General features: G+C 37.3%; 1 protein-coding gene across 9 annotated transcripts in view; it reads right to left on the minus strand.

The window, feature by feature from the left end:
- ARID4B (AT-rich interaction domain 4B) overlaps positions 1-25728 on the minus strand; it is a 127298-nt gene that overhangs the window by 75309 nt on the left and 26261 nt on the right. For all 9 annotated transcript variants that reach the window (XR_004346170.1, XR_004346168.1, XR_004346169.1 and 6 more), the window contains exons 3-4: positions 3421-3531; positions 580-645 (exon numbers count right to left, since the gene is read on the minus strand). Coding sequence is in view for 6 of the 9 variants with exons in the window: in XM_032608062.1 (XP_032463953.1) it covers positions 580-645; positions 3421-3531 (177 nt within the window). In the remaining 3 variants the exon portion in view is untranslated. The remainder of the gene's footprint in view (positions 1-579; positions 646-3420; positions 3532-25728) is intronic.

A 25728-nucleotide genomic window follows, 5' to 3' on the forward strand; every position in this document is an offset into this window, starting at 1 on the left:
GGACCAAACAGCACACAGTGGCTACCCGCACATTCCCTTTAGCTTGCTCACTAGTGGAAAGTAAAGCAGCACTAATTTCACTGGCCAATGAAAACTACTGCAAAGAAATGAAACTATCTGTATATATGAACATATTCATCACTTATAACTGCCTGATGACCCTTTAACAATTTCATATGCCAGTAGTTGCTTCAAAGAATTAAAAGCTCTGAGGATTTGTTTTGTTTTGTTTTCTCAATTTTCACATCATCATGGAACTTACATCACCTGATCCCTACCACCTATTATTTCCGGAAATTGTACCTTTTAATAAATGAAACATGGTGAGACCAAAACAGATGAGTAAATAAAAAGCAATCAGTTTTTCCTTGATGTTCATTTCACTTCTGAACACAGGTTTTACTATCATGTAGGTTTTATTGAACACTAAGTCTGCTTTTTTTCTATTAGTCTATTCAGAGAGAATTACATATTTATCAACTCAATAACAGAGTAACCAATGAATTTTTTAGAAGACTGAGATAATTATTGTTTCCCACTGAAGCATTAGAAGTAATAATGAATAAATAAATGAATTACCTTTAGTGGGCCTTTTATGTGGTCATCCTGAACTTCCACTGTTGAAGAATCATGTCTAAATGTTACCTAAAGATTATAAATTTAATTAGCCACCAAAAAAGAAAAAAAAGCAACACAAGCTCGTTAATGCATGAATTCATTTTTACTATGACTAAACAAACGGCTGCCTAGTTTATACAATATCTCAATCCCTAAGTAGATTAACTGAAAAATTTATTATTTAACAGACAACTTCCCAGACTAATTTACTTGATGATTTACATATCATATTTTATTCAATACTATTAGTTGTGAGTTTAATTGTATAATTTCTTTTCCTACAAATGAGGAAAAAAGAGGTGGCAATCTTAGGGTATTAGGTACTTTACCATTTTGCGAAGGCCTCGCTTAGTAATAAGCAGTAGCAAAAAACACTTACTGACAGCCAAGTATCAGGTTCAAGCATCAAACATATTAATCTTCACAACAACCATTTTAGGTAGGTATGATTATTCCCATTTTGTTGATAAGAAAACTGAGGAACAGAAAGTGTAAGTAACTGGTCCAAGATCATAGAACTAGTACCATGGTGGACCTGAGATGCAAACTCAGGCCAACTAGATCCAGAACTTTACTGTACTCTCCCTCTGTATCAGTATAGAAATCAGAGAATGGGAAACCAGATGTGAGGTAAGTTAAAATAAAGGGATTGAGTTTAAATATTTAATTAGTTGGTAAAAAACAAAACAGCTTCCAGTACTCAGTAGAGAAAAGGTTGTTTTCCTTATACAAAGCAAGAGTTCTTACAGGGATTGAACCATTAATGTGGTCTTATCTGATATGTGTGGTAATCAATTTAGGTAAAACGGTCACAAACCAGCTATGAAAGGAGATGTCCTGTACTCACAGCATCCCAGGTATTTCTGTCTCACACAACACACTACTACGCTTTATTTAAATTATGTGTTTAGGTATCTGTGTCATTCACTAGGCTGTAAGCCACTTAAGAATGGAGACCAAGTCTTAATATTAGAGTTTCAATACCTGATATCGTGCTTGGCATGTAGTAAATGCTCAATAAATGAAAACTGATGGGGAAGGAGTGTTGTTCTTCTTCCCCAGAAAAATGTATTAACTCTGAATCATAAACTAATTAAACTGATATAGAAATATACTACCTTATCAGTTGAGAAAAATCATTAGCTTTGAATTATAAAAAGATTTTTAGAGCAGCCCAAAAAACTAACAACAAATTTTAGATAGCCACTACTTATAAGACACAAGGCACAAGGTACTGGCTGGCACTCTGTGCCATCAGCAGAAGCAGTATAGACTGTTCTCTTCCTTTCAATGACAGCAAGAAATGGCAGGACTGCTATGTGTCATTTTGCTGGTTCATTCATTACAGAGACACCAGCTGAGATTATAAATCACAGCTAAAATCCAGTGAAGCATGGGTCCTGGAGTAAGACTGCTCCTGCCCAAAGGAACACCGTTTCTAACCAGCACAAAAGTGTTATCTGTAGGCCAAGCTCTGCTAAGGAGGGTCTCTACCAGCAGGGAGAGATTTTTGTCTAATTCATGTTAAGGTGTTACATGTGCTAGCAGTAGCTCTGTCTGAAAGAGTGAGAAAACTGATAAAAAGCTTTCTCTTCATCTCTAAGATAGTAATGGCAAAAAATGAGTGCTCAGGGAACACCGCTATATGAAGTCAGGAACAGGAAAGGCCACTATAAGAGCTCATGCGCACCAAGCATGTGAAAACTAAGGACAGGGTGGGGGGGCTTCCCTGGTGGCGCAGTGGTTGAGAGTCCGCCTGCCGATGCAGGAGGCACGGGTTCGTGCCCCGATCTGGGAAGATCCCACGTGCCGCGGAGCGGCTGGGCCTGTGAGCCATGGCCACTGAGCCTGCGCGTCCGGAGCCTGTGCTCCTCAACGGGAGAGGCCACAGCAGTGAGGGGCCCGCGTACCGAAAAAAAAAAAAAAAGACAGGGTGGGGGGCTAAGAACAGCATCCTACAGGCTTATGGTTAATTTAAAGGCCTTATCACAATGGTTCTTAACTGGCAGTGTAAATTAGAATCACCCAGGAAGCTTTTATCAACATATCCATGCATAAGGAAGGAACCTAAGCATACAAGCATGGAAGAAGCTCCAGAAAAAACTCTGACACGCTCCCCTGAGGTACAAAATCTCTACGGCCTGTTTAACCAGTGATGTTCAAACCAGTATTTTACGGGGTATCTGCTAATGTGGATTATAAACCCCTTGAAAATAGAGATTGGGTTATTCTCATATCCCCATCCTCCTTCCCTCCTGCAGTTTGCCACTCAATAAATAATTAACAGTTATTAGGAAGATTTTTCAAGAAAAGTAGAGGATAAAGAAGCAATAACTAGATCTACCATCATCAATTATAAATCACATCTCAATTTCATGGTTAAAATGGGGGGCGAGTCTTAAAACTGATGTACTATGGTAATTCCCATTCTGCCACTAATTTGCCATAATGGCCTTGGAGAAATCACTAACCCTTTACTGAGCCTCATTTTTCTTACAATAAAATTAAGGAATTAAACTACATGACTTCTAAGGTCCTTTCCAGCTCTGAAAGGCTAACAATACAAACAATACCAAGTCTGTAGTGAAATGGCATTCAAAATACCAACTGTGATCATCTAACTTCATTCCAATTGGAATAAAATCACAAGTAATGCTTTGTTTTCAGGTATTTTTACAATCATTACTCCTAGAAACTAAAAACTCATCTTGCAGAAGAAAAAAATTCTTAAATATACTTACCAGTAAAAGTTTAAGCGTCAAATACTAAACATATAATTTAGAAAATCTACATATACTGTACCTTGACTTTGACAAGTCTTTTCGCTGTCTTGATCTTGGCTTCACAAAAGGCTCCTCTGTATTTAGCACTCACATCAGTGCCCACTGTCAAATAGGGAGGTTCATCAAGGGCCTAAAAATGCAAACAAATATAATTAGGTTTAAACTTTCTAGATCTCGTGCTCGCTTCGGCAGCACATATACTAAACTTTCTAGATCTTTCCCAAAATCAGACCTCAGAATGGCAGATCTAATCCTGTTACAGCTATAAAAGTTGTAATAGATGAATGTATTGTTAACAAAAACAATCTATACAATACTCTAACTTAAAAATAAGTAAAATACATATCATAAAGCCTATTTATATGTACTAAAATGTACATCTATAAAAGATAAAGGCATCTTTTTTCTCTATATAAAATACATATGATCCAAGTATATCATTCCATCCACCCCTCCATCTACCCATTCATTCAAAATTTTTTATTAAATGACCACTGAAAGAAAAGGCAGATCCTTAAAACTCAGTCTAAGAAAATTTCTTTTAATATCTAGGCTATATCTTGGCAGCCACCCAAATTCACATTAGCTTTGTTATATCCCTATCTAGACAATGCTAAGGTAGAACAGCATAAAAGGGGTGGGGGAAACCCACATGCATTCAAACTACTGGTGAAAACTACATGAAGAAATCCAGTCTGAAAAATCTGAAGTAAAAACTCAGCCAAAATGTCTCAACTGCTTTGGCATGAGTTCACTGTTCACTTCCTGTCTACAATAAGTATTATTTTAAGTCTCCTCACTTGTGATTTAATTTTTAATAGTCCTAATCTAGCTGCTCTTTTTATAATCAGGTACTTTTCTGCACAGGATCTATATTTCTAAGGAGTTCTACTTATATTAATCAATTCTATAGCCAAAGAAAGATTATGTAAGTAACTTTTCCCAAAGTGTTTTACAAGAAATACTAATATTCCAAGATGCTCCACCAGAAAGAAAAAGAGTTGGGAGTTTGGGAAAAGCAGTTCATTGAATGAATTCCTACTCTGCCTCATCATTTCCCAATCTATTTGTCCAAAGAACCTTTTTTATTTTTTAAAACTTTTAAATAGATTTTATTTTATTTATTTATTTATGGCTGCATTGGGTCTTCGTCGCTGCACGGAGGCTTTCTCTAGTTGCCGTGAGCGGGGTCTACTCTTCACTATGGTACGCGGGCCTCTCATTGAGATGGCTTCTTCTGTCGCGGAGCACAGGCTCTAGGCGCGTGGCTCTAGGCTCCACAGGCTCTTCAGCAGTTGTGGCTCGCAGGCTCTAGAGCACAGGCTCAGTAGTTGTGGCGCACAGGTTTAGTTGCTCCGTGGCATGTGGAATCCTCCCGGACCAGGGATCAAACCCGTGTCCCCTGCATCAGCAGGCAGACTCCTAACCCCTGTGCCACCAAGGAAGCCCCCAAAGAACGTTTCTTAAATTAACATCTGTTAACATCCTGCAGAAATTCCACAGACCATAAGGTGGAAAAATGCTGTTATACAGCAATAAATAATGAATATATCAATTTCATTTGGATCTTAAAATAAATTCATCCCTAATAGTTGTGGCTAATACACGTAGAAGAGATTCATCTCAAAAAAAAATTCTAATGCTATAACAAAAGTGACCATAAATATGTCAAACAATTTTAATCACTTTTTGAAAGGTGGAGAGGTATCATAAACCAAAACAAGGGTGCTACAACTAGAAATATCAGGTCACCCTCCTTAATGGCCATTTGCCTCACATTCTATGTATTTCATGAACAGTATTAAAAAAAAACCCTCAAAACATATCAAGTATATGATTTCTTAAATCTACTTAGGAAAATGCCTATATTTCAATTTATTTATGCCATAACAGAAGTGTAACCTCATAGAAAGATAATCATTTCTGCATTATTACTTTTAAAATCTGTTGCTATAACTACGATTTGATAACTTTGCACTGCTCTTGCACCTAAAGTTAATAAATGCATTTCTACTTTACAAATTAGGCCTCTTAAAATATCATCTTCCCAGTCAAAATTTTGAATAAGTTCCAGACAAGCTAGTGGCTTTATTTTAGCAAGAATATGAAAGGGACTCACAGCACTTCACCCAGAAATTTTAGGAAAATTTCCAAAAGATATCAATCCACTCTGTGGTTCAATTGGTATTGTGTGTTACTGCTAGACAAGCCCAAATGGAGGGGCACTTTTCATGACCATAAGGTTCATTACTCTCCACAACTTGCAACCTCTCCCATTAACACTTCCTGCCTTATTAGCCAGTAAAATTCTGAAATGTAGAACAAGAAATTCTGAAATGTAGAAGAGAAAAAGAGATCATCTAAAAGTGCATGTTTGTGCCTACTCAGGAACAAATAAATATTTAAGAAGTGATAAGCTTTTTAGGTACTTTTATTATAGAGAATTTTGAACCAAAAAGGGGCGGGGGGAATAGGATAGTAATATATTTAGACTACTAGTATACAGAAACCCATTTATGTATTCTTTTCATTAATATTCAATATCTATCAAACACTGGCAACATTCCAACCCCAGCAAACTATAAACATGCTTAATGAACAGACTTATTCATCTTGAATTTGAGAAAGGGAACTTTCCCCCCAAAACTAAGCCCATCCTACATCCTTACTAACATGAAAATCCATGTTAACAGAAAAGAGTAATAATTAGCTCAAATATCATGAGGGCAAATTATTATTTTTGAAGGGTAATATTTTCCTTCCTTCAAGCTAGAACACATGAAGAGGAATCAGCAAGGTATGTAAAGAAAATGTCTGTTACAAAAATACTTGCAAAGGGAAGCCAAAGTCTAACAAAAACCTGCTAAATACATTGTTAGAGCAGGGTTAATTTCTCTAAAAGAGCATAGGAATAGCAAAGGTCTATGTTCTGATCTTAATTTCTGCCTGTATTTTTTTCTTTTGTATCATCTTAGGTAAGTTACTTTTCTGTCCCTAATTTCTCATCATTAGATGAATAAAATAATCTGAATTCTGTATACATTTGTTTAACATGCCTATGTTAAAGGACTAAGGTTATTACAAAGGTGGTCAGAATAGGATACTCTGAGACACGTAATTGTCTAGAAGTGAAACTATGCTAACCAAAGTATGAATTTCTACAGAAAAAACAAATGAAACTCACAACCTACATGGTCATATTTGTGTATGTAATTTTAGCAGACCATAAATTATCACTCTATCATTAGTGTAATGTGAGACTAATATAGCACAGTTTTTGAAAGCAAAAGACAAGGTCCTAATCCCAGCTCTATTCCTATGCTAACTACATGAGTTTTTATAGGCTACTGAACCTCCCTAAACTTCAGCTTCCACTACAGGAAAATGGGGCCAGTATTAGAAAGTACTCAGTTATCATGCCAGAAGTATTTAACTATTCACAATTACTATTATGAAACACTGAGTTGGGCAAACAAGTCATTAAACCAATGTAAATTCAGATTTGACACCTCCTCCTTTTTTCCTTTTTAAAATGGGAAAGGCAAAACCTCATTTTAAATGATTGCTCACCATAAGTCAGTGTAAAGAGAAAGTTAAGCCACTGTTCTCACTTTTTCAACTAATGTCAATACTCCTCAGAATACAATATTTTTTAGCATTAAATCTAATGAGAACATAATACAGGATAATTGGTACTATGTATATGTCTTTAAAGTATTATACTTTTTCTACTTCTAGAAATGCAGAAATAAAAATACGTTATACTATACATATAGAAAAAACATACATATTAAAGATAAAAACAACTGTTAAAGCAGGATTAACTTATGAGAAAGGGAGTGGAAAGGAGGGGTATGTATATAAAAACATTTTATCCAAAGTATGTCTTCCTGTTTCTTTTCTTAAAAAAAAAGTTCCTTTTTTGTTTTTTACAATTGGCATGTAGCCTTTGCTTTCTAAAATGTATACTAAGGACCATTTCAAACTTATAAAAAAGAAGACAGAACTGTACAGTAACTCCCCTATATACTCATAATGTGACTCCCACAGTTATCAACTCAATTATAATACTCAAAGTATTATCATCTGTAATGACTGGGATTATGGGTTATTTTGAACGTTCGTATTAATACTTGTCTATATTCTCCAGTGCACTTGGAATGACTATACTAATGAGTCAGTATAATACAGTAATTAAGAGCACAGGCTCTTGAATCAGATGCTTAGGTTCAAATCTACCACTTAGTAGCCAGATGATCTTGCCTCTAGATATAATAATAAATAGTGACTATCTCACAGGGATGAAGACTGAAATGCTTGCTACATGTAAAGTGCTTATTAGAACAGACCCCAGCATACAATACCAAATAAAGGCTGTTATTATTACTCAAAAATCTGGGGTGCAATTGTGACTTTAAAAAAAATTTGAGGGCTTCCCTGGTGGTGCAGTGGTTGAGAGTCCGCCTGCCGATGCAGGGGACACGGACTCGTGCCCCGGTCCAGGAAGATCCCACATGCTGTGGAGCGGCTGGGCCTGTGAGCCATGGCCACCGAGTCTGCGCATCTGGAGCCTGTGCTCCGCAACGGGAGAGGCCACAACAGTGAGAGGCCCGCGTACCGCAAAAAAAAAAAGAAAAAAGAAAAAAATTTGAGTCCTACACCAAAGAGATCCCACATAAACAGAACAGATGCCAGTATAATTGTGTATATGGAGGGAGGGGTGTTTAAAATATTATCCCCCTATTCAATTCAGAAATAAAGTAATCAAGTTGAATTCTAGTAGCAAGAGAGGTAAAGTGTTTGTGGGGATGCTCCATAAAGTCTATCACAGTCTTTTAGTGTGGCAGAAAGACAAAATCAAGACTATACACACCTATTCTGAGGCTACTGTACTTCGATCCAATGCAGAGATATACAAAGAATCATGCCAGCAGGTTTACCAAGATTCCTTTGACCAATACCAACCCTGTTAGGTGTATGTACATGTATATCACCAGGGGAAAAAAAACAAAAAAAACAAAACTCTTACCCTCTCTTTTTGTTCTGCTTTTCTGATTTTGGTCAAAAATACAGACCATCTCAGAAGCTAAAATAAAATGTTTTTATATAGCACCTCCGTGCCAAAAAAGAAATTAAACTACTATATTACCATCCCTTTGTTTAGCAAACTTAACAGTTTTCCAGTTGTCAAGGCAACAATTACCTCATACTTATCCTAGCATTGCTTAAACATTTATTTTTCTAGTCAATCTACCAAATGTCCTAACTGGCACCTAAAAACCATTGAATTCCATGGAAACACTAGAAGCATAAGCAATTTTTAAATTAGATATTGGTGGATAATAATCCTTCAAGAAGCCAAAATGCCATGGAAATATGTAAGTACCCAAATATACAAGTGTCAGAAAGATAACAGTTGAATCAATGCTCCAAACGGCTAATGTTGACACTGATTAAGAAATATTCAGTTATTCAAGATCTATTTTGTAAAAAGCAAAACATACTAGATGACATTTTATTGAGGTAGGTTTTTAAAAACAGTAAGCATTCAAATTGGTTACTAAGGCAGTACCAATGCAGCCAAGAGAATCAGAACGCAAGATATTAAATCTGATACTAAAATCCTCACTAAATAAATGTATTTAAACACACAGTGTGACAATAAATCTATGAAAACAATCTTTCTGTTTATGACAATCCCAAGGAGGCATTAAAATAATGCGGATAATTCCAACAGATGAATGAACGAAAAACGCATCTATATACCAAAGGGTACGTCATTTTAAAACTAAGCTTAAAACTAAAATACATAATTTTTTAGGACATACCAAAAAACGAGTACATTGAGGAAATAAAGAAAACTGTGCAATCTAACTTTAAAATCTTCTCTGGAGCCATTCCCTCTCCACCTTTTCATGTCGCTTTAAGGACATGGGGTAGTGAGGGGTCAGTACTGGGGACAGGAGGTAAGGCAGATGCTGAGTATGCAAGGTGGCGAGGAGGAGGCTGGGGGAGCCACATGGAAGCACAGGCAGGCTCTGTGGCTGAGAACATCTGGGAGCTAAGCAGGGACAGAGGAAATGAGCAGCAGGGTTGGAAGATCTGTTACAGTGGCCAAGGAAGTAAACTGAATGATCAAGTAAGTAAATATACTGAGGATAGTTGGGGCCACTTTTCTCACTGACAAAGAAATTTAAAAGGAAGGGGCAAGGCTAAAAAGAAGTCTAAGGTATTGGAATAGAATTAGAAATATGAATTCATGGTTGTATTACATATATACAATGTAGATATTATATATATACATATGTATTATATATACACACACAGAAAAATGAACACATATAGATGTATATGTGTATATGCATATATATTTGTGTGTTTGTGTGTGTGCATATATACATCCATATATTTTCCTAACTCTGTCCACTAAGAACAACTGACAGCTCAACTCTGACTACTCCTACTTTTTTGATTCTCAGGCTCCCCAAGTGGGAAACAAGAGCCACTCTACCACTTCCCTGGCGGCATTTCATTCCTCTGACATGGAAACAGAATCAATGTGTTAAATGAAAATGTCAGAAATTGAAAAACAAAAAAAACCAAAAAGCATATCAATGGCATATATCCTGATTTCTAAAACCCATCCTACATTAAAAGGAACCAGGAATCCTTGGAGAAATGGTTAATTTCAAAGTTGGGCAGGGAAAGTACAAGAAGATGTAAAATATCTTGTGCCAGAAAGTAAGGAAATGCTCAAAAAATAATGCAGACACTTCAAAGGGACACAGGAGTCACCCTGAAGGGCTACTACTGGCCAAACGGGGGGAAAGTTTGAGCACCAAAAAAAAGATTGGTTGTCCTGTTATCCTGTTAGGGATGTATGTGTATGTCAAAACTGAATAACTCAAGATGTATTCTACTGTAATTTATATAATAAATTATATAATTTATATAATAAATTATAACCCATTCAGTAAAACTCGCATCCCTGAGTCCATATTGACAAACACATGAATGAATGATGAATAAATAAATAAATGCAGAAGGAAGAAAGCTCTTCCTTACAGTAAAATGTTAATAAATATAGTAGGAATGATGAAAACAGAGAATCATCTTTCGGCAACCATCATGAAGGTGACTGATTTCACAGAGTTCTCAACAGATCCTAAACTGATGAGTGAAGGTTTGATGAAGAACAGGATACTGGCATATTCCTGGAATACTATTCAATTATCAGTGGTGGAATGACGTGATGCACTGAGGACAAAAGCACATCGTTTTTGTGGTATACCTGGCAAGAATAACTTTGACAATGAGAAAAATTAGGTCTACAGAATTTAAGGTGTGTATTTCTTAAAACTCTAAAGGACATGAAATACAGGGAAAACTGGGAGTTGCAAACTGAAGCAGTCTGAAGAGACCTGATAATCAAATGCAACGTGTATTCCTGGATTGAGCATAGGTCAGAAAGGAAAAAGAGACATTAGGAGAGTTGGTGAAATTTAAAAGGGGCCTGAGAATAGGATGGTAGTATCATACCAATGCTGATTTCCTGATTTAGACGGGTGAATGCATAATAGGTAGAATAGTGTCCTTTTTTGTTGGGGATTACATCCCGGAGTATTTAGGGATGACAGGACATCATATCTTCAGCTTGCTCTCAAAAAGTCTGAAGATAATAAGAACGGATACATATATCTGTATACATACATAGATTATAAGAATTCTTTATACTGTAAATTTGAAATTCATGAAAATAATTTTTAAATAGTGTATATTTATTGGGCATGTGCATATTTTTCCTATGAATTGCTCATTTATGTTCTTTACCTGTCTGAGTTACTAATTTTTTTTAAACTGGATTATAAAAGTTCTTGCATATTAAAAAAAATAAGAAATCAACCCTTTCCCCCAAACACAAAAATCTTCTCTGGATGGTACATATATTTCTTAGTTTTCTTCCCAAAATTTAAGTCACTTTGGGGGATGGAACTACAAATTATTTATAAGTAAATTTTAGACCCACATCTATTAACCAGAGAGATACCTACATATTCACAGACGAGTGTCTGCATATTCCTGGAAACTTAAATAACTCACAAAAGACATTTCAACTAGAATGTTCATCATCAGCAAAAAGGTAAGAGAGAAGTATATTGGGAAAGACATTTATTAAGTGCCTCCTGTATTTAAAACATTATTCTATGTGCCAAAAAAGCAAAGGCACTTTTAACACAAAGGTAGCCAATTTATTTTGCCCTCAGAAGAGGTTAAACTTATTTGTAATCTTGCTAGTGAGATCAGAAAACCTTATTCAAGGGACTTCCCTGGTGGCACAGTGGTTAAGAACCTGCCTGCCAATGCAGGGGACCCAGGTTCGAGCCCTGGTCTGGAAAGATGCCACATGCCACGGAGCAACTAAGCGCGTGTGCCACAACTACTGAAGCCTGTGCGTCATAACTACTGAAGCCTGCACGCCTAGAGCCCATGCTCCACACCAAGAGAAGCCACTGCAATGAGAAGCCCACGCACTGCAATCAAGAGTACTCCCCGCTCGCCACAACTAGAGAAAACCCGCGTGCGGCAACAAAGACCCAACACAGCCAAAATTAAATAAATAAAATTTTTTTAAAAAAACCTTATTCAAATGAATCTGCATTAGCGTAACATCATTCTCAGAACATACCTTGCTTATTTATAATATTTAAACTTTAATAATCTGGAAATTAGTGGTGCAGCCAGTTCAAAAATCAGAAGCACAAAGAAAAACCATAAACTGGCATTGTTATGATTTATATCTGGCCATGTGGACTTGCAGTTTGCGTCTTGGTTCACTGGCTCTCCGGATACAAGCCATCTCCTATTTGTTACATGATTGCAGAATGGTTGTTGTCTACTTGAACTGCTCAATGTACAAATTTGCACAATCTCTGGCTTCGGAACCAGAGAGACTGCAATTCATGTACTTAATAACTATCTGTCTTTGGGTATGCCACCCCACCAGTTTGGTTTTTGGATTCTTCTCTGTAGACCGATCTTGCAGGATGCTTGCAAGTTTTAAATTAAATTAGGTAGCATATTTAGAATCTTTAGGAGACTGACAGGTCCTGAGTAAACACTCGGCAAACATTAGGTTAAACCACATGAAATTGCTATTTTTCATAAATCAAAAAAAGGTCAAATATTGGCAATTTTATATTCGGTTCAATCTCATACTGATTTTCTCCATTTCTTTCAAGCAGCTGGGAAACGACAGAGCAACACCCAAGAAAACATCAAAGTCCTGTTCCACAATCTGCTCAGACTCTGCTCCTGCTCTATCACCCATGAGCAAGACACAGCTCTGCACCACCAATCACTCTGTAGCTCACAGGACTCCACCTATGTATGTTTCCTCCTGTGGCCAGAGGACTAGGCCTCACACAGAGATCTGGACCCCTTATACCACTAATGTAGCTATGGCTATTTTCCCATTTGATGGCTGTGTGGGCCACCAACCAAGCTTTTGTTCAGTTTTATATTCTCAAGAATATGACCTTGGGAATCCCCTGGCAGTCCAGTGGTTGGGGCTCCATGCTTTCACAAGCCATGCCGCCAAAAAGAAAAAAAAGGAAAATGACCTTGAAAGAAGCCATCAAAAGGAAACAGTAACCTCCAATCGTTTGAAACTCTATCCATTCTTTGTCTAGTGACCAAAAAAAATTGACCCATGGAGTACGTAGGTAGTAAATATTCTAAGTCACAGAATTCACTCTAATTTCAGAGCCCTCATGTATTAACCCCTTTGGTAACCAATGCTACAATACTCATTGCCATGCTATATACTGGCTTTGCCTGTCTCAAATGGATACAATCATTCTGTAAAGGTGAAAGTTTCACACTGCATTTCAGTGATTTGTATCTGTCTTCTCTCCTGGATTGAGCAACTTAAGGCAGAAATAGCATCTTATTTATCTTTGGATGTCCTGGTCTTAGAATTGCACCTACATATAGGAGGAATTCAGGAATCATTTATTGAACCAAAAAAGTCAGGCATTAGTTAAGCCCTGCCAAATGAGATTTCTCTTAAGGTAAAAATTATTTATATTTCAAAAACACCTTATATTGGGAGGCATCTTATATATTGAGAATTCAAAAGCATGAGCTCTGGAATCAGAGTATCTGGGTTCAAACGCCACGTCTGTAATGTACTAGCTCGGTGACCTTTGGGACACGGTCTTTAACTTCTCTGAGCCTAGCTTCACATTTGTAAAGTGGGGTTGATAACAGTAATATAATAAACATATACTATGTATTTACATATATCATAAATATATAATATAAACATATAATAAAGTTGTGACCTTATACATAAAATGTCATATGCTGATAAATCTAAAATGCACTTTATAACTTCTCAGATGACCAAATTTTTACAGTGAAAGAAAGTCCACATAGTTTCATAAAGAATAAGTTGTGACAAGCACCCACTACTAGATTATTTCTCTTAACAAAGAGCTATGTTCCGGCAATACACTTTGCTGACAAGAAGTGGACTATACAGATCGCCAGCCATCTATCTGATCCAAACTGTGCCAAAGCGGTTCTTTCTCCTAAAAATTCAAAGCTGAAATGCTAATCAAATCGTTAGTAGAGCAAGGTGATACAGCCTGTTAGCCATTTTCTGGCATGCGTAGTGAGGAGAGAAAACCAGTCTATAACGAGAGAGAGGAAGAGCGATAAAAAGGAAAGAACAGACATGCAGAGAAAAAAGGGGACACATGCGAGACTGTGTCCTTTGAGTGACTGAGAGAATCGCTAGCCTTAGTTCCTGTTAGCTTTCCAAAACTTAAATCTCTCCTCAAACCTGACTGGACTTTCTGCTCGTGGGTATTCAGTATCCATAAAATAAATTCTCTTTTCTGCTTTCAATAATCTGAGGTGGTTTCTATTACCTGTAACCAAAAGAGCCTTAATTAAAACCCATCAGAATTGTATCTAAGAAGACATAAAATGTAACTGCAATTCTACAAACATTTACTGAACATCCACAGTGTCCTGGGATATTTAGGACTTAGATCCTATTCATACAAATATTAAACCAATTCTAGTTTAAAATTTTAATCTAAATTGTCACAATATACAAAATCCTAGAAGATCAATAAGGAATAATGAAATATGGACCTACGAAGTAAAAAAACAGATTTCTTATGGCAATTCAAACTTTATTATTTAATACAGAAATATTTGTAATGAATGTTTAAGATGTGAAAGAAACATCATAATAAAGCATTCTTGAGATTACTGCCAACCGTAAAACTCCCAACACCACTGACCCTGCTTCTTCCACAGAGGAAACCATTATTCTGTACATTTTGGTTACCCTTCCCATGGAAAAACCAGGTTTTTAAAAAAGCTATTTAAGGTCATCAGGTCACTATTACAGCATTAGTAGCATCAGAAGACAGCAGTAAAAAAACAACCTCTGGTTCTCAATTTTTAAAAATCAACTTATAAGGGGCTTCCCTGGTGGCGCGGTGGTTGAGAGTCCGCCTGCCGATGCAGGGGGCGCGGGTTCGTGCCCCGGTCTGGGAGGATCCCACGTGCCGCGGAGCGGCTGGGCCCGTGAGCCATGGCCGCTGAGCCTGCGCGTCCGGAGCCTGTCCTCCGCAGCGGGAGAGGCCACAGCAGTGAGAGGCCCGCGTAACGCATAAAAAAAAAAAAAAAAAAAAAAAAAAAAAAAAAAAAAAAAATCAACTTATAAGCCTTTACTACATAGGTCTGGCCCTACACTCTTATCAGCTTATTAAAAATATATTTATACTTTAAAAAGTTTCTGTTTTCAACAGACTTTTCTCCTTTTTCCACTCATATTTTTCAAAACTTAGAAGTATCTTACCAAATTAGAAGAAAAAAGCAGAGCATTAACCAGGAAGAAAGCAGGAATAGGAAATTCCCTGGCAGTCCAACAGTTAGGACTGGGCGCTTTCACTGTCAGGGTCCCGGTTTGATCCCTGGTCGGGGAGCTAAGTTCCCGCAAGCCTGGAGGCACAGCCCAAAAGAAAAAAAAAAAGCAGGAATAATAACTGCTCAATAAAATACTAAGTGAATGAATGAACGAATGAATCAATCAATCAAACCAAATCAAAAGTGGCTAGGTGCCCAGAATATACAAAAAAACAAAATAGTTTTCCTGTCTTCAAAAAGTCATTATCTAGTTGAAGAAAATGAGCAAACAAAACCAAATCAATGTTTAAAGATAAAAGAACTTTCCCCCAAGAAGTTCAAATTAATCTATGTATTTATTCACTTACTTGCTTTTTAATATTCCATTTATAAGTGATAATATGCAGTATTTGTCTTTGTCTGGTTTATCTGATTGAGCATAATGCCCTCCAAGTTCAGCCATATTGTCAAAAAGAATTTTTTTTAAAGTAATTCTTCAAGGTCTGTGACACTGAGAACACTTAATTGGACACATTTAATACTGTATATTCCAGCTAGCATGATTTGGATTGGGGCTGGGGAGTTGCCAAAGCCTTTATAATTAAAGTCTCAGAAACTACAAAACTAATTTGATCCACAATTCTTAAAGATTGCAATATGAAAAAACTCCTAGTCTATTAATCTACTAACTATTCTTTTCTTACTGAACTGAATACTTATTGAATAATTTATCTAAGTTCTTGTTAACCATAGTATATATATTTCATTATAATACAAAGTTAGATACTTGAAACTGCTCTAGGAAAACAGTAAATTTAAAGAATGAAATCATAATAATATATGGTCCTTGCTTCCTATGGAGTCTCAATTTGTATTATAAGTATCACTAAAACTGGAAAGAACTTTCCAATACATCTCATCAAAAGAATTCTTTTATTACAGGTTATTAGTCTACAACACAAGATAAACAATGATATTAACACAAGTGAGACTTTTTAAATACCTTATATTTAATGTGTGAATGTTTTAAGGATTTGTTTTGTTTTGTTTTGGGTCTTTCTCCTGATCATCATCCCAGCATCTTTCAAGTTTTTAATGGCGGCATCAAATGGCTTTACTTGGTTGGCTACTTCTGCCATACTCTATCACGCTAAATGGAGATCCTGTTAGCTGCTGAGGACATCTATTCACTTAGCACCTAAGAAACAATTTCCTCTAGGTGTAGAGAAATAGGTGTAGAGATATATACTTAGGTCAAAACTCTATCTCCTGCCTCTCCACATGCACCTAGTCTTACTACTAGATCACACTGGTAGTCTTCTGGGTCACCAGAAGTTATCATTACACTAGAGCCAATATCCAATAGTTCCTCCCACATTTTAAGAACTGAGTATTTCCCCTTCCCCACAGCACAGCTATTTAAAGTAAATGAACACAAGGTACCATTAGTGAAGGCAGGTAGGCGGGGGTCACACTACATACAGGGATATATACAACAGGCCCTCCAGGGTACTCGATCTTGCCTTTTTTCAATGGGCTCTGAGGTTCTTGCCTTCTTTCAACAGACTCAATCTCAAGGATATATATAACAGGATAGCTTACATCAGATTTTCATTATTAAACCTGGATTTTTACAACATCTATACCAAGCGAGTTACTAGGTTGCTTATCAACCTAGGGATCCCAGGTAGATCAGAACATTCTCAGAATTTCATTATCAAACCCGCCTTGCCATCTTTTATGATGACCATGCCCACCTTGCCACCAGCTATAAACTCTGCCAACTTATAATTCTTTGACTCCACTGAAGTCATGAAACATATTTCAATGGCATTCCCTTCCATAAAGCAGTCCCAGCTGGAAAGAAGAGCCAATAAAGACCTTAAATTCTAGCATCTCCCTTGCTAATCCATTTTCCCCAAGAAAATATTAAAGAGAGAATCCACTGGACTGTGATTATCCCGGTGACATGATAAATTCCAAGTGGTGTGGGGAAGATTCACTGAGCACACAAAACATAAGAAGTCTTTTATTTCCCTTAAAAAGATGGACTTCCCTGGTGGCGCAGTGGTTAAGAATCCGCCTGCCAGTGCAGGGGACATGGGTTCGAGCCCTGGTTTGGGAAGATCCCACATGCCACGGAGCAACTAAGCCCGTGCGCCACAACTACTGAGCCTGTGCTCTGGAGCCTGTGAGCCACAACTGCTGAGCCCACGTGCCACAACTACAGAAGCCTGCATGCTTAGAGCCCGTGCTCCGCAACAAGAAGCCACAATGAGAAGCCCGCGCACTGCAACAAAGAGTAGCCCCCGCTCACCGCAACTAGAGAAAGCCCGTGTGCAGCAACAAAGACCCAACACAGCCAAAAACAAATTTAATTAATTAATTTAAAAAAATAATAAAGTAGGCTTTTCTAATACCATTTCTTATGTTGATATACATGAGCCTGTGTGTCCTATGAACGTCCTGGGAAAAGTAGCAGGTGCACAACACACAGGAGTTGACAATAGTGCCATCACCTGTTCACTCACTTTCAGCATATTGTGTCAGGTATGCTCACACATGTAAATTCTACAGATTACATTATGCTTGTTTACATGAATTCGTGGATTATATTATAAACTAGAAAAGAGGTTTTTAAAGTGTGTCCCCAGGAACAACGGCATCAACGTCACCTGGGAACTTGTTAGAAATTCAAATTCTCAGGCCCCACTCCAGGCATCCTGAATTATAAACTCTGGGGGAGGGAATCAGCAATCTGTGTTTTAACAAGTCTTCCAGAGAACTCCGATGCACCCCACAGTTTGAAAACCAATGACCTAGAGGTTACTTCTCTAGGAACCTGTAACAGATATATTCAGCAGCTAACAGACTCTCTGCTTGGTTTCCTAACCAATATAGTATGGGGTATTATGGTAGGAACAGCCAAAGTAAAAGCAATCTGGGGAATTATGGCTACCATTTAAAGACTTGAGAGATGACAGAATGGTGATTATGAAAAAAATAGATAACATACACACAGAATGAAATAATGCAATGAAAGCAGACTCATTTAAAATAATATAATATAATAGCGGGACTTCCCTGGTGGTCCAGAGGTTAAGACTCCACACTTCCAATGCAGGGGGTGCAGGTTCGATCCTGGTCAGGGAACTAAGATTGTATATGCCGCGTGGTGCAGCCAAAAAATTTAAAAATAAAAATAAATAAGTAAAAATAATGTAATATAGAAAAGTGGCTTAAGAAGGTTCTAGCAAAGAAATCAGAATCTGAGATTAAACTATCAATGCAAAAAGTAAAAACTAAGAAAAGTGAAAGCTAAAACTTCTCTACAGAAAAGAGTTATTAACACAGCAGGCCTGACTGCTATTTTTGGCCTACTTGCAAGGTTGGCCCTTGGATGGCATCTGGGAAGTTATGGGAACTTGAATTTCGGGAGGGTTCCCACAATTAATTGATAAGAGTGGCTCACTGCACCTAAACTGTATATACAAATAATACCGTTTATGCTGAACATCCGCTTCGATTCCCAGAGTTGAGAATTTGGGTATGTGCCCATTGTGGGGCTTCTATGTGACTAGCCCCCAGTAAAAACCCTGCGTGCTGTGTCTTAACAAGCTTGCCTGTTGGCAACAGTTGCGAAGTGTTGTCACAATTCATTTCTAGAAGAATTAAGCACGCCCTGTGTGACTACTGAGCAAAGACTCTGGAAGTTTGCACCTGGTTTCCCCAAGACTTCACCCCAAGCATCTTTTCCTTTTGCTGATTACGCTTGGTATCCTTTTTGTTGTAAAAAGGCACAGCCTAAGTGCAACTATACACCGAGTCCTGTGAGTTCTCTCGGCCAATTACCAAACCTGGGGGGGGGCCTTGAGGACTCCTGACACACTCTCTTACTTCAAACATGAGTTCTTTGACAGTCACATAAAAGGGTTAAAAACACCGACAAGCCCACCAAATCTGACATTTATACTATTCTTACTTGATCCATTAATAAAAGATTTTAATATTATTTAATTTCCATTTTCTTATTCTTTTTAACATATCTAGTAAGTGTAACTTGAATTACATGCTCAGTCCTTGGCCAGTGAAAGGCAGGGCATCTATACTGACAGTCCATTAAGGGAAAGTGGTATGCTGTGGCCAAATGAAGGATGACCACTAAAATCACGCTCTTCGGCAAACACAAAATTTACTTCAAGAATATTGGGAAAGCACCTCAAGGAGGGCAGTTATGACCTCTCAAAGTTCAAACTAAGTTACAAAAAGCCCTGAGTAACTTCTAGTTGTTGGTTTATATGTTAAGACATAAAAACAGAAAAAAACAAAGTGGTTTCAAACGTGAGCCCAAAATAAAAAGTCACAGACTCTACAGATTGAAGGGATGACTTGCCATCATACTACTTCTCACCAAGGCAACTCCACACAGCATGCCACCAGGTGAGCAGCAGTTATTATTTAACTCAGTGGTCAGCAACTCCAGGGAGGCTGGGTAATATCTAACAAAAATCTATTCTTTATACCATTTAAAAGACCAAGGAGAAATGCTAGAAATATTAGAGAGAGACAATTGAAGAGAAAGTAATGTATTACTAATCGTGTTAGATATCAACATTATCAATAATGGAATAATTTTCAGGTACCAAAATGGTCTTTAAAACTTTCCTATTTGGGGTAAAATACTGGCCTAGGGATATATACCATGATTCAGGAAAGGGGGGAATCTAGTATGGAATAAAGACAAATACTGAAATACTAGAATTTAGTGGCATATTTGGAGGAATTAAAATCATCAAAAACACAATCACTACGTAAAGCATAATGGTGCCTAATAATGGTCGGCCCTTAACACTGCGACATCATATGAAACTGTTTACAGCCTTGACTTTACCTATTCATATCCTCAACAGACGAAGTCTGTTACATGGTCTAGTAAACCCAAGACCTTACTTTAGCACTGCACTGATTTTATCCCTCACTGCTGCCTCTAATTCATAGAAGGTAATATTTTTCCTCTAGATTACTCCAGAGAACACAACCAGCTAAAGGCAACCTTCTGTTTGGTAGACTTTGGGATAACAGTTTGTAAATTTAGTCAATACAAAAATTTGTTCCATGGGTGTGTCAGACTTTGGAAGCACAAGTAGGTGAACCCAGGTGCTGTGAACAATGGATGAAGACTACTTTATATACAGGCATAGTCATCCTGGAAGTCATAAAAGTGTTTCTGCAGGTCTCTGAAGACCCAGCAATTAAAGACAGAATTTTTAGAGATTATATGTACAAATACAATAAAGCTTGTGCTTTCAACCGATCCAAAAAAGTCTTAAGAATTGCTACTGCGGAATGGCTTTTCATAAAGGTTACCTAATTAAAATGGGAGAAAGGAAGAGAACAAGAAAGCTCAAATCTTTAAGTGTCTCCATAAGTGATTTGAAATTAATCAGATTTAACCAGATATGGTAATATTTACTACCTTAGATATCTTTTAATATTATTACAAAATAATACATTTGACACCACATCTTTCAAGGCACACTCATTTCTTTTTTGTTGCTGCTCTTGCTTTGGTTTTTTGGGGGTAATATAGTCATTTCTTAAAATTTAATTTAATTTATTTATTATTTATCCAGCAGGTTATTATTATCTACTTTATACATATTAGTGTATACATGTCAATCCCAATCTCCCAATTCATCCCCCCCCACCACGACCCCCCGCGGCACTTTCTCCCCTTGGTGTCCATACGTTTGTTCTCTACATTTGTGTCTCTATTTCTGCCTTGCAAACCAGTTCATCTGTACCATTTTTCTAGATTCCACATATATGCATTAATATACAATATTTGTTTTGGGTCATTTGTAGAGACGTGGATGGACCTAGAGACTGTCATACAGAGTGAAGTCCTAAGTCAGAAAGAGAAAAAAAAGGCACATTCATTTTTATCCAAAAAAAAAAACAAAAATAAAACCTCTGTAGGCAATAGGAAAGGTACCATTATTGCCCACTGGTAATTTATTTTACAAACAGAGACAGAACTTTAAGTGGTTTTAAGGTCACAACTAATCAGAGGCTGGAAAAGAGCTTAAACCCAGGTTTCTACTCAATGTTATTCCATGCTGCCTATCAGGTAGTAACAACCTATCAACATTTTAAAATTTATCTATAACTAATATATAAATTAAACTGATCTACCCATTTAGGAGCCAATGTTAAAAATGGTTAAAAGAAAAATTATTATTAACAACTATTCTAAATACACACACACACACACACACACACACACACACTCTCACACACAGAGGTAAATATGTAAAAGGATATAATAAATGTTAACAGCAGTTATCTCTGCAATGACTGAATTATGGGTAATCTTTTTCCTGTCTACTTTTCTATTTTTTCCACATTTTCTATAATGAGTTTTTTATAACCAGAAACCAAATTAAATGTTTATTTTTATTATGAAGTTATTAATATTAAACATTAGTATTTAATGTTTAGTTAAAGGCTGTCAGTTATGAGATTTCTTGCCAAGACTGTATTTTTCTTTCTTAAAAAAAAGAAATTAACTCACGGGACTTCCCTGGTGGTGCAGTGGTTAAGAATCCGAGCCTTGGTCCGGGAAGATCCCACATGCCTCGGAGCAACTAAGCCTGTGAGCCACAACTGCTGAGCCTGCGCTCTAGAGCCCACGAGCCACAACTACTGAGCCTGTGCGCCACAACTACTGAGCCTGCACCCTAGAGACTGAGAGCCACACCTACTGAGCCCGTGTGCTGCAACTTCTGAAGCCCGCGTGCCTAGAGCCGGTGCTCCGCAACAAGAGAAGCCCCCGCGCACTGCAATGAAGAGTAGCCCCTGCTCGCTGCAACTAGAGAAAGCCCGTGCACAGCAACGAAGACCCAACACAGCCATAAATAAATAAATTTATTTCTAAAAAGTTAACTTAAACTCTAAGGAAATGAAATCCATCCTGTATTTTAAATGAACCTCCATTAATTCTATAAGGCCTAACACTGCCTGCTCTCCAAGTACACTGTAAAATCATCTTAAGATGCAATGTGATAAACTGATCTGATAGAGAAATTTCATTACATTTATTTCATTGGCTTTTTCATCTGTTTGTACTTATATGATAAGCATATCTTTAAAGCATATCTTTAAAAAAACAATGTGACTATGGCCTATTATTTCAACTAAATATTAAGTGTTTTAATTGTAAATGATATACATTTTCACCTCAACTTGGTTTTTACTTTAACTTTGCCAAAATTTCCCTATTTTCTGCATAACTGGCCCTATTGCCATTTCCATGGTTTTCAAAAAGAAGTAATTATGCTTCTTTCACAAGGTTAAAATATTATATTTGGTTAACCAGAGAATACAACATATAAATACTACTGTATTTACTCTATTTTATACCTCAGATTTAAGGGGGCACTAAGGTTTATCAATAATATAGTCACTATCATCAAGAACAGGGTTAAATTAAGTTTAAAACAATCTTTTAGACAATATGAAATACCAAGACATTTTGTAAGAATTCCATTCAAAAATTTTAAGGCTTAACGTTAGAAAAAGGTATAAATTGTACTCAGTATCTAGAAGTGACTCACTATTTCCCAAAGGTTCCCCCAAACCTAAGTTTTATAGCATCCTCAAGTAATATAACTATTCAAATATTACCAAAAAAATGCAAACTTTCTACTAACTATAATCAGCATGAAATCTTAAAGTAACATTTATGACACTAACCAAAATGCTTCCACAGTCTCAGTGAAATAATGTAAAAGAAGGTACAAGTAAGCAGAGGAATAAATAGATTGATAAAGGAATGAAACTCTTAATGACAACCTGACCTTCTGTCTAATTCACAAACTTAAATATTATCAGCCCAAATCCCATGCATATAGTGAACTAAACTGATCATTTGCTCACCAGACACTAGGCATAAATTTTGATGCACCATTTCTGTGTTTCTAGAATCCTGACTTATTGATTTTTTTTTAATGTGTAAGATATTTTCTTTTAAAGAAATGATTAGTCTCCTCCTTCAGCCAAAATGGAGTAACAAGCAACCAGACTCACTATCCAGCCTAAAACAACAAAACGAAATTCTTTAAACAATGGTTTTCAAGTCACTGAACATCACGCAAAAAAGGACAGATTCTTCTAAAAACAAAACAAATAAGGTGAGTCCTATAATTGCCCCAGTTTACTGCCTTGAGCATTATCAGGCCATGGAACAATAAGAGGGAACTGAGGCAAAAGCCATAAGACTCCTTTGAAGAAGCAGGGGTAAGAGTCTAGAGAGGCCAAAGTAGCCAGAATTCATACAACAGACTACCAGGGAGGAGAAAGCTGCAGAGAAAGAGAACTCTGGAGACGGGCAACGGGTCGCCTTCAAGAATTCAGCAGAGAATTTATCAGCACATGCCGGTGAGGAAAACCACCAAGGCCATGGAGAGAACCACCAGAAAGGATTAGAGGAAACAGTGCCTGGGGTTCACATGGAGCCAAAAAAAAAAAAAAGCGTTCGTTCCCGCCAGCCAGACTAGAAAGACTCATAATTTATGGGACATTGGGTAGTGTACTCAGGAAGGTCTCGTCTTAGTAGTGGAGAATAATTAGCCCTTGTCTAAGCTCCTGACCTGCCTAACAAATTTTAAAAGCAAGACCTGATAAGATCAAACTGTTTCCAAGTAACTTAACTACATACTAAGAAAAAGCCCAGGAAGATTTATAGGACTACAGAAATATCCAGCACCCAACATGGCAAAATTCACAATGTCTGGCATCCAATCAAAGATTAAAAGATTAAATTAATTGATGAACAGATTTAAAATTTTGTGACTTTTAGGTGAAAAAGGATGGATTTGAATGATTTAGTGTTAGGCCATTATCCTTCTGAATTTATTTCCAGATTTTTGGTGGGGTTGGAGAGAAGAGGAGGGGTAACAATTCATATATAAAACTACTTAGCTGCACTGGATCTGCTGCCACTTTTTAAAAATTATCTTTCCTGAGGTCACTTTTATTGTCTTTTTTTTTTCAAAATAAAGTTTTAAGAAGTGAAAAAACTTTTTTAAAAAGGCATGCAAAGAGGTAGGAAAACATGATCCATAATGAGAATAATCGATCACTCAAAACTGATCCAGAACTGTCACAAATGTTAGAATTAGCACCTAAAGGGCTTCCCTGGTGGCACAGTGGTTGAGAGTCCGCCTGCCGATGCAGGGGACACGGGTTCGTGCCCCGCTCCGGGAAGATCCCACATGCCACGGAGCGGCTGGGCCCGTGAGCCATGGCCGCTGAGCCTGTGCGTCCGGAGCCTGTGCCCCGCAACGGGAGAGGCCACAACAGTGAGAGGCCCGCGTACCGCACAAAAAAAAAAAAAAAAAAAAAGAATTAGCACCTAAGGACATCAATTACTTGTAAGTGTATTCCATATGTTCAGAAAGTCAAATAGAGACATGGAAAATATTTTTAAAGGACTCAAACTTCTAGATATGAAAACTACGGGACTTGCCTGGTGGCGCAGTGGTTAAGAAACCACCTGCCAATGCAGAGGACACAGGTTCGAGCCCTGGTCCGGGAAGATCCCACATGCTGTGGAGCAGCTAAGCCCAGGCAACACAACTGCCGAGCCTGTGCTCTAGAGCCCGTGAGCCACAACTACTGAGTCCGTGCACCACAACTACTGAAGCCCGAATGCCTAGAGCCTGTGCTCTGCAACAACAGAAGCCACCGCAATGAGAAGCCCCCGCACCGCAACGAAGAGTAGCCCCTACTTATCACAACTAGAGAGAAAGCCCACATGCAGCAAAGAAGACCTAACGCAGCCAATAAATAAATAAATAAATAAAATTACTTTTAAAAAATCAGTAAGAAAAAAAACGATGTCTGAGATGAAAAATCACTAGATGAGGAAAAGATTAGTGAACTTGAAGACACCGTAATAGAAACTATCCAAAATAAAACAAGAAGAAAAAGAACCCCCGCCCCTGGCAAAAAATGAGAAGAGCGTGAGGAAGGTTCGGCACAACTTTCAACAGCCTAACATACATGCAGTTGGAGTCCCCAAAGAAGAAGGAAGAAAAACTATAAAATTTTTGAAGAAATTATAGCCAAATTGTTTCCAAACTAGATGAAAACTATAAACCTAGGGATCCAAGAAGTTCAACAAATCCCAACCATTGACAGTAAATAACACTATCAACAAACGCAACCTGATTTACATCTATAACAGTCCACCCAACACGAACAGAATATACATTCTCTTCAAATACACAAAACATTTATCAAGAACATATTCTGAGCCGCAAATCAAGTATCTATAAGTTTGAAAGCATTTAAGTCACACAAAGTATAACCACAATGGAATTAATGTAGAACTCAATAA

The sequence above is a fragment of the Phocoena sinus genome, chromosome 16 (assembly GCF_008692025.1).
Source record: "Phocoena sinus isolate mPhoSin1 chromosome 16, mPhoSin1.pri, whole genome shotgun sequence".
NCBI lineage: Eukaryota > Metazoa > Chordata > Mammalia > Artiodactyla > Phocoenidae > Phocoena > Phocoena sinus.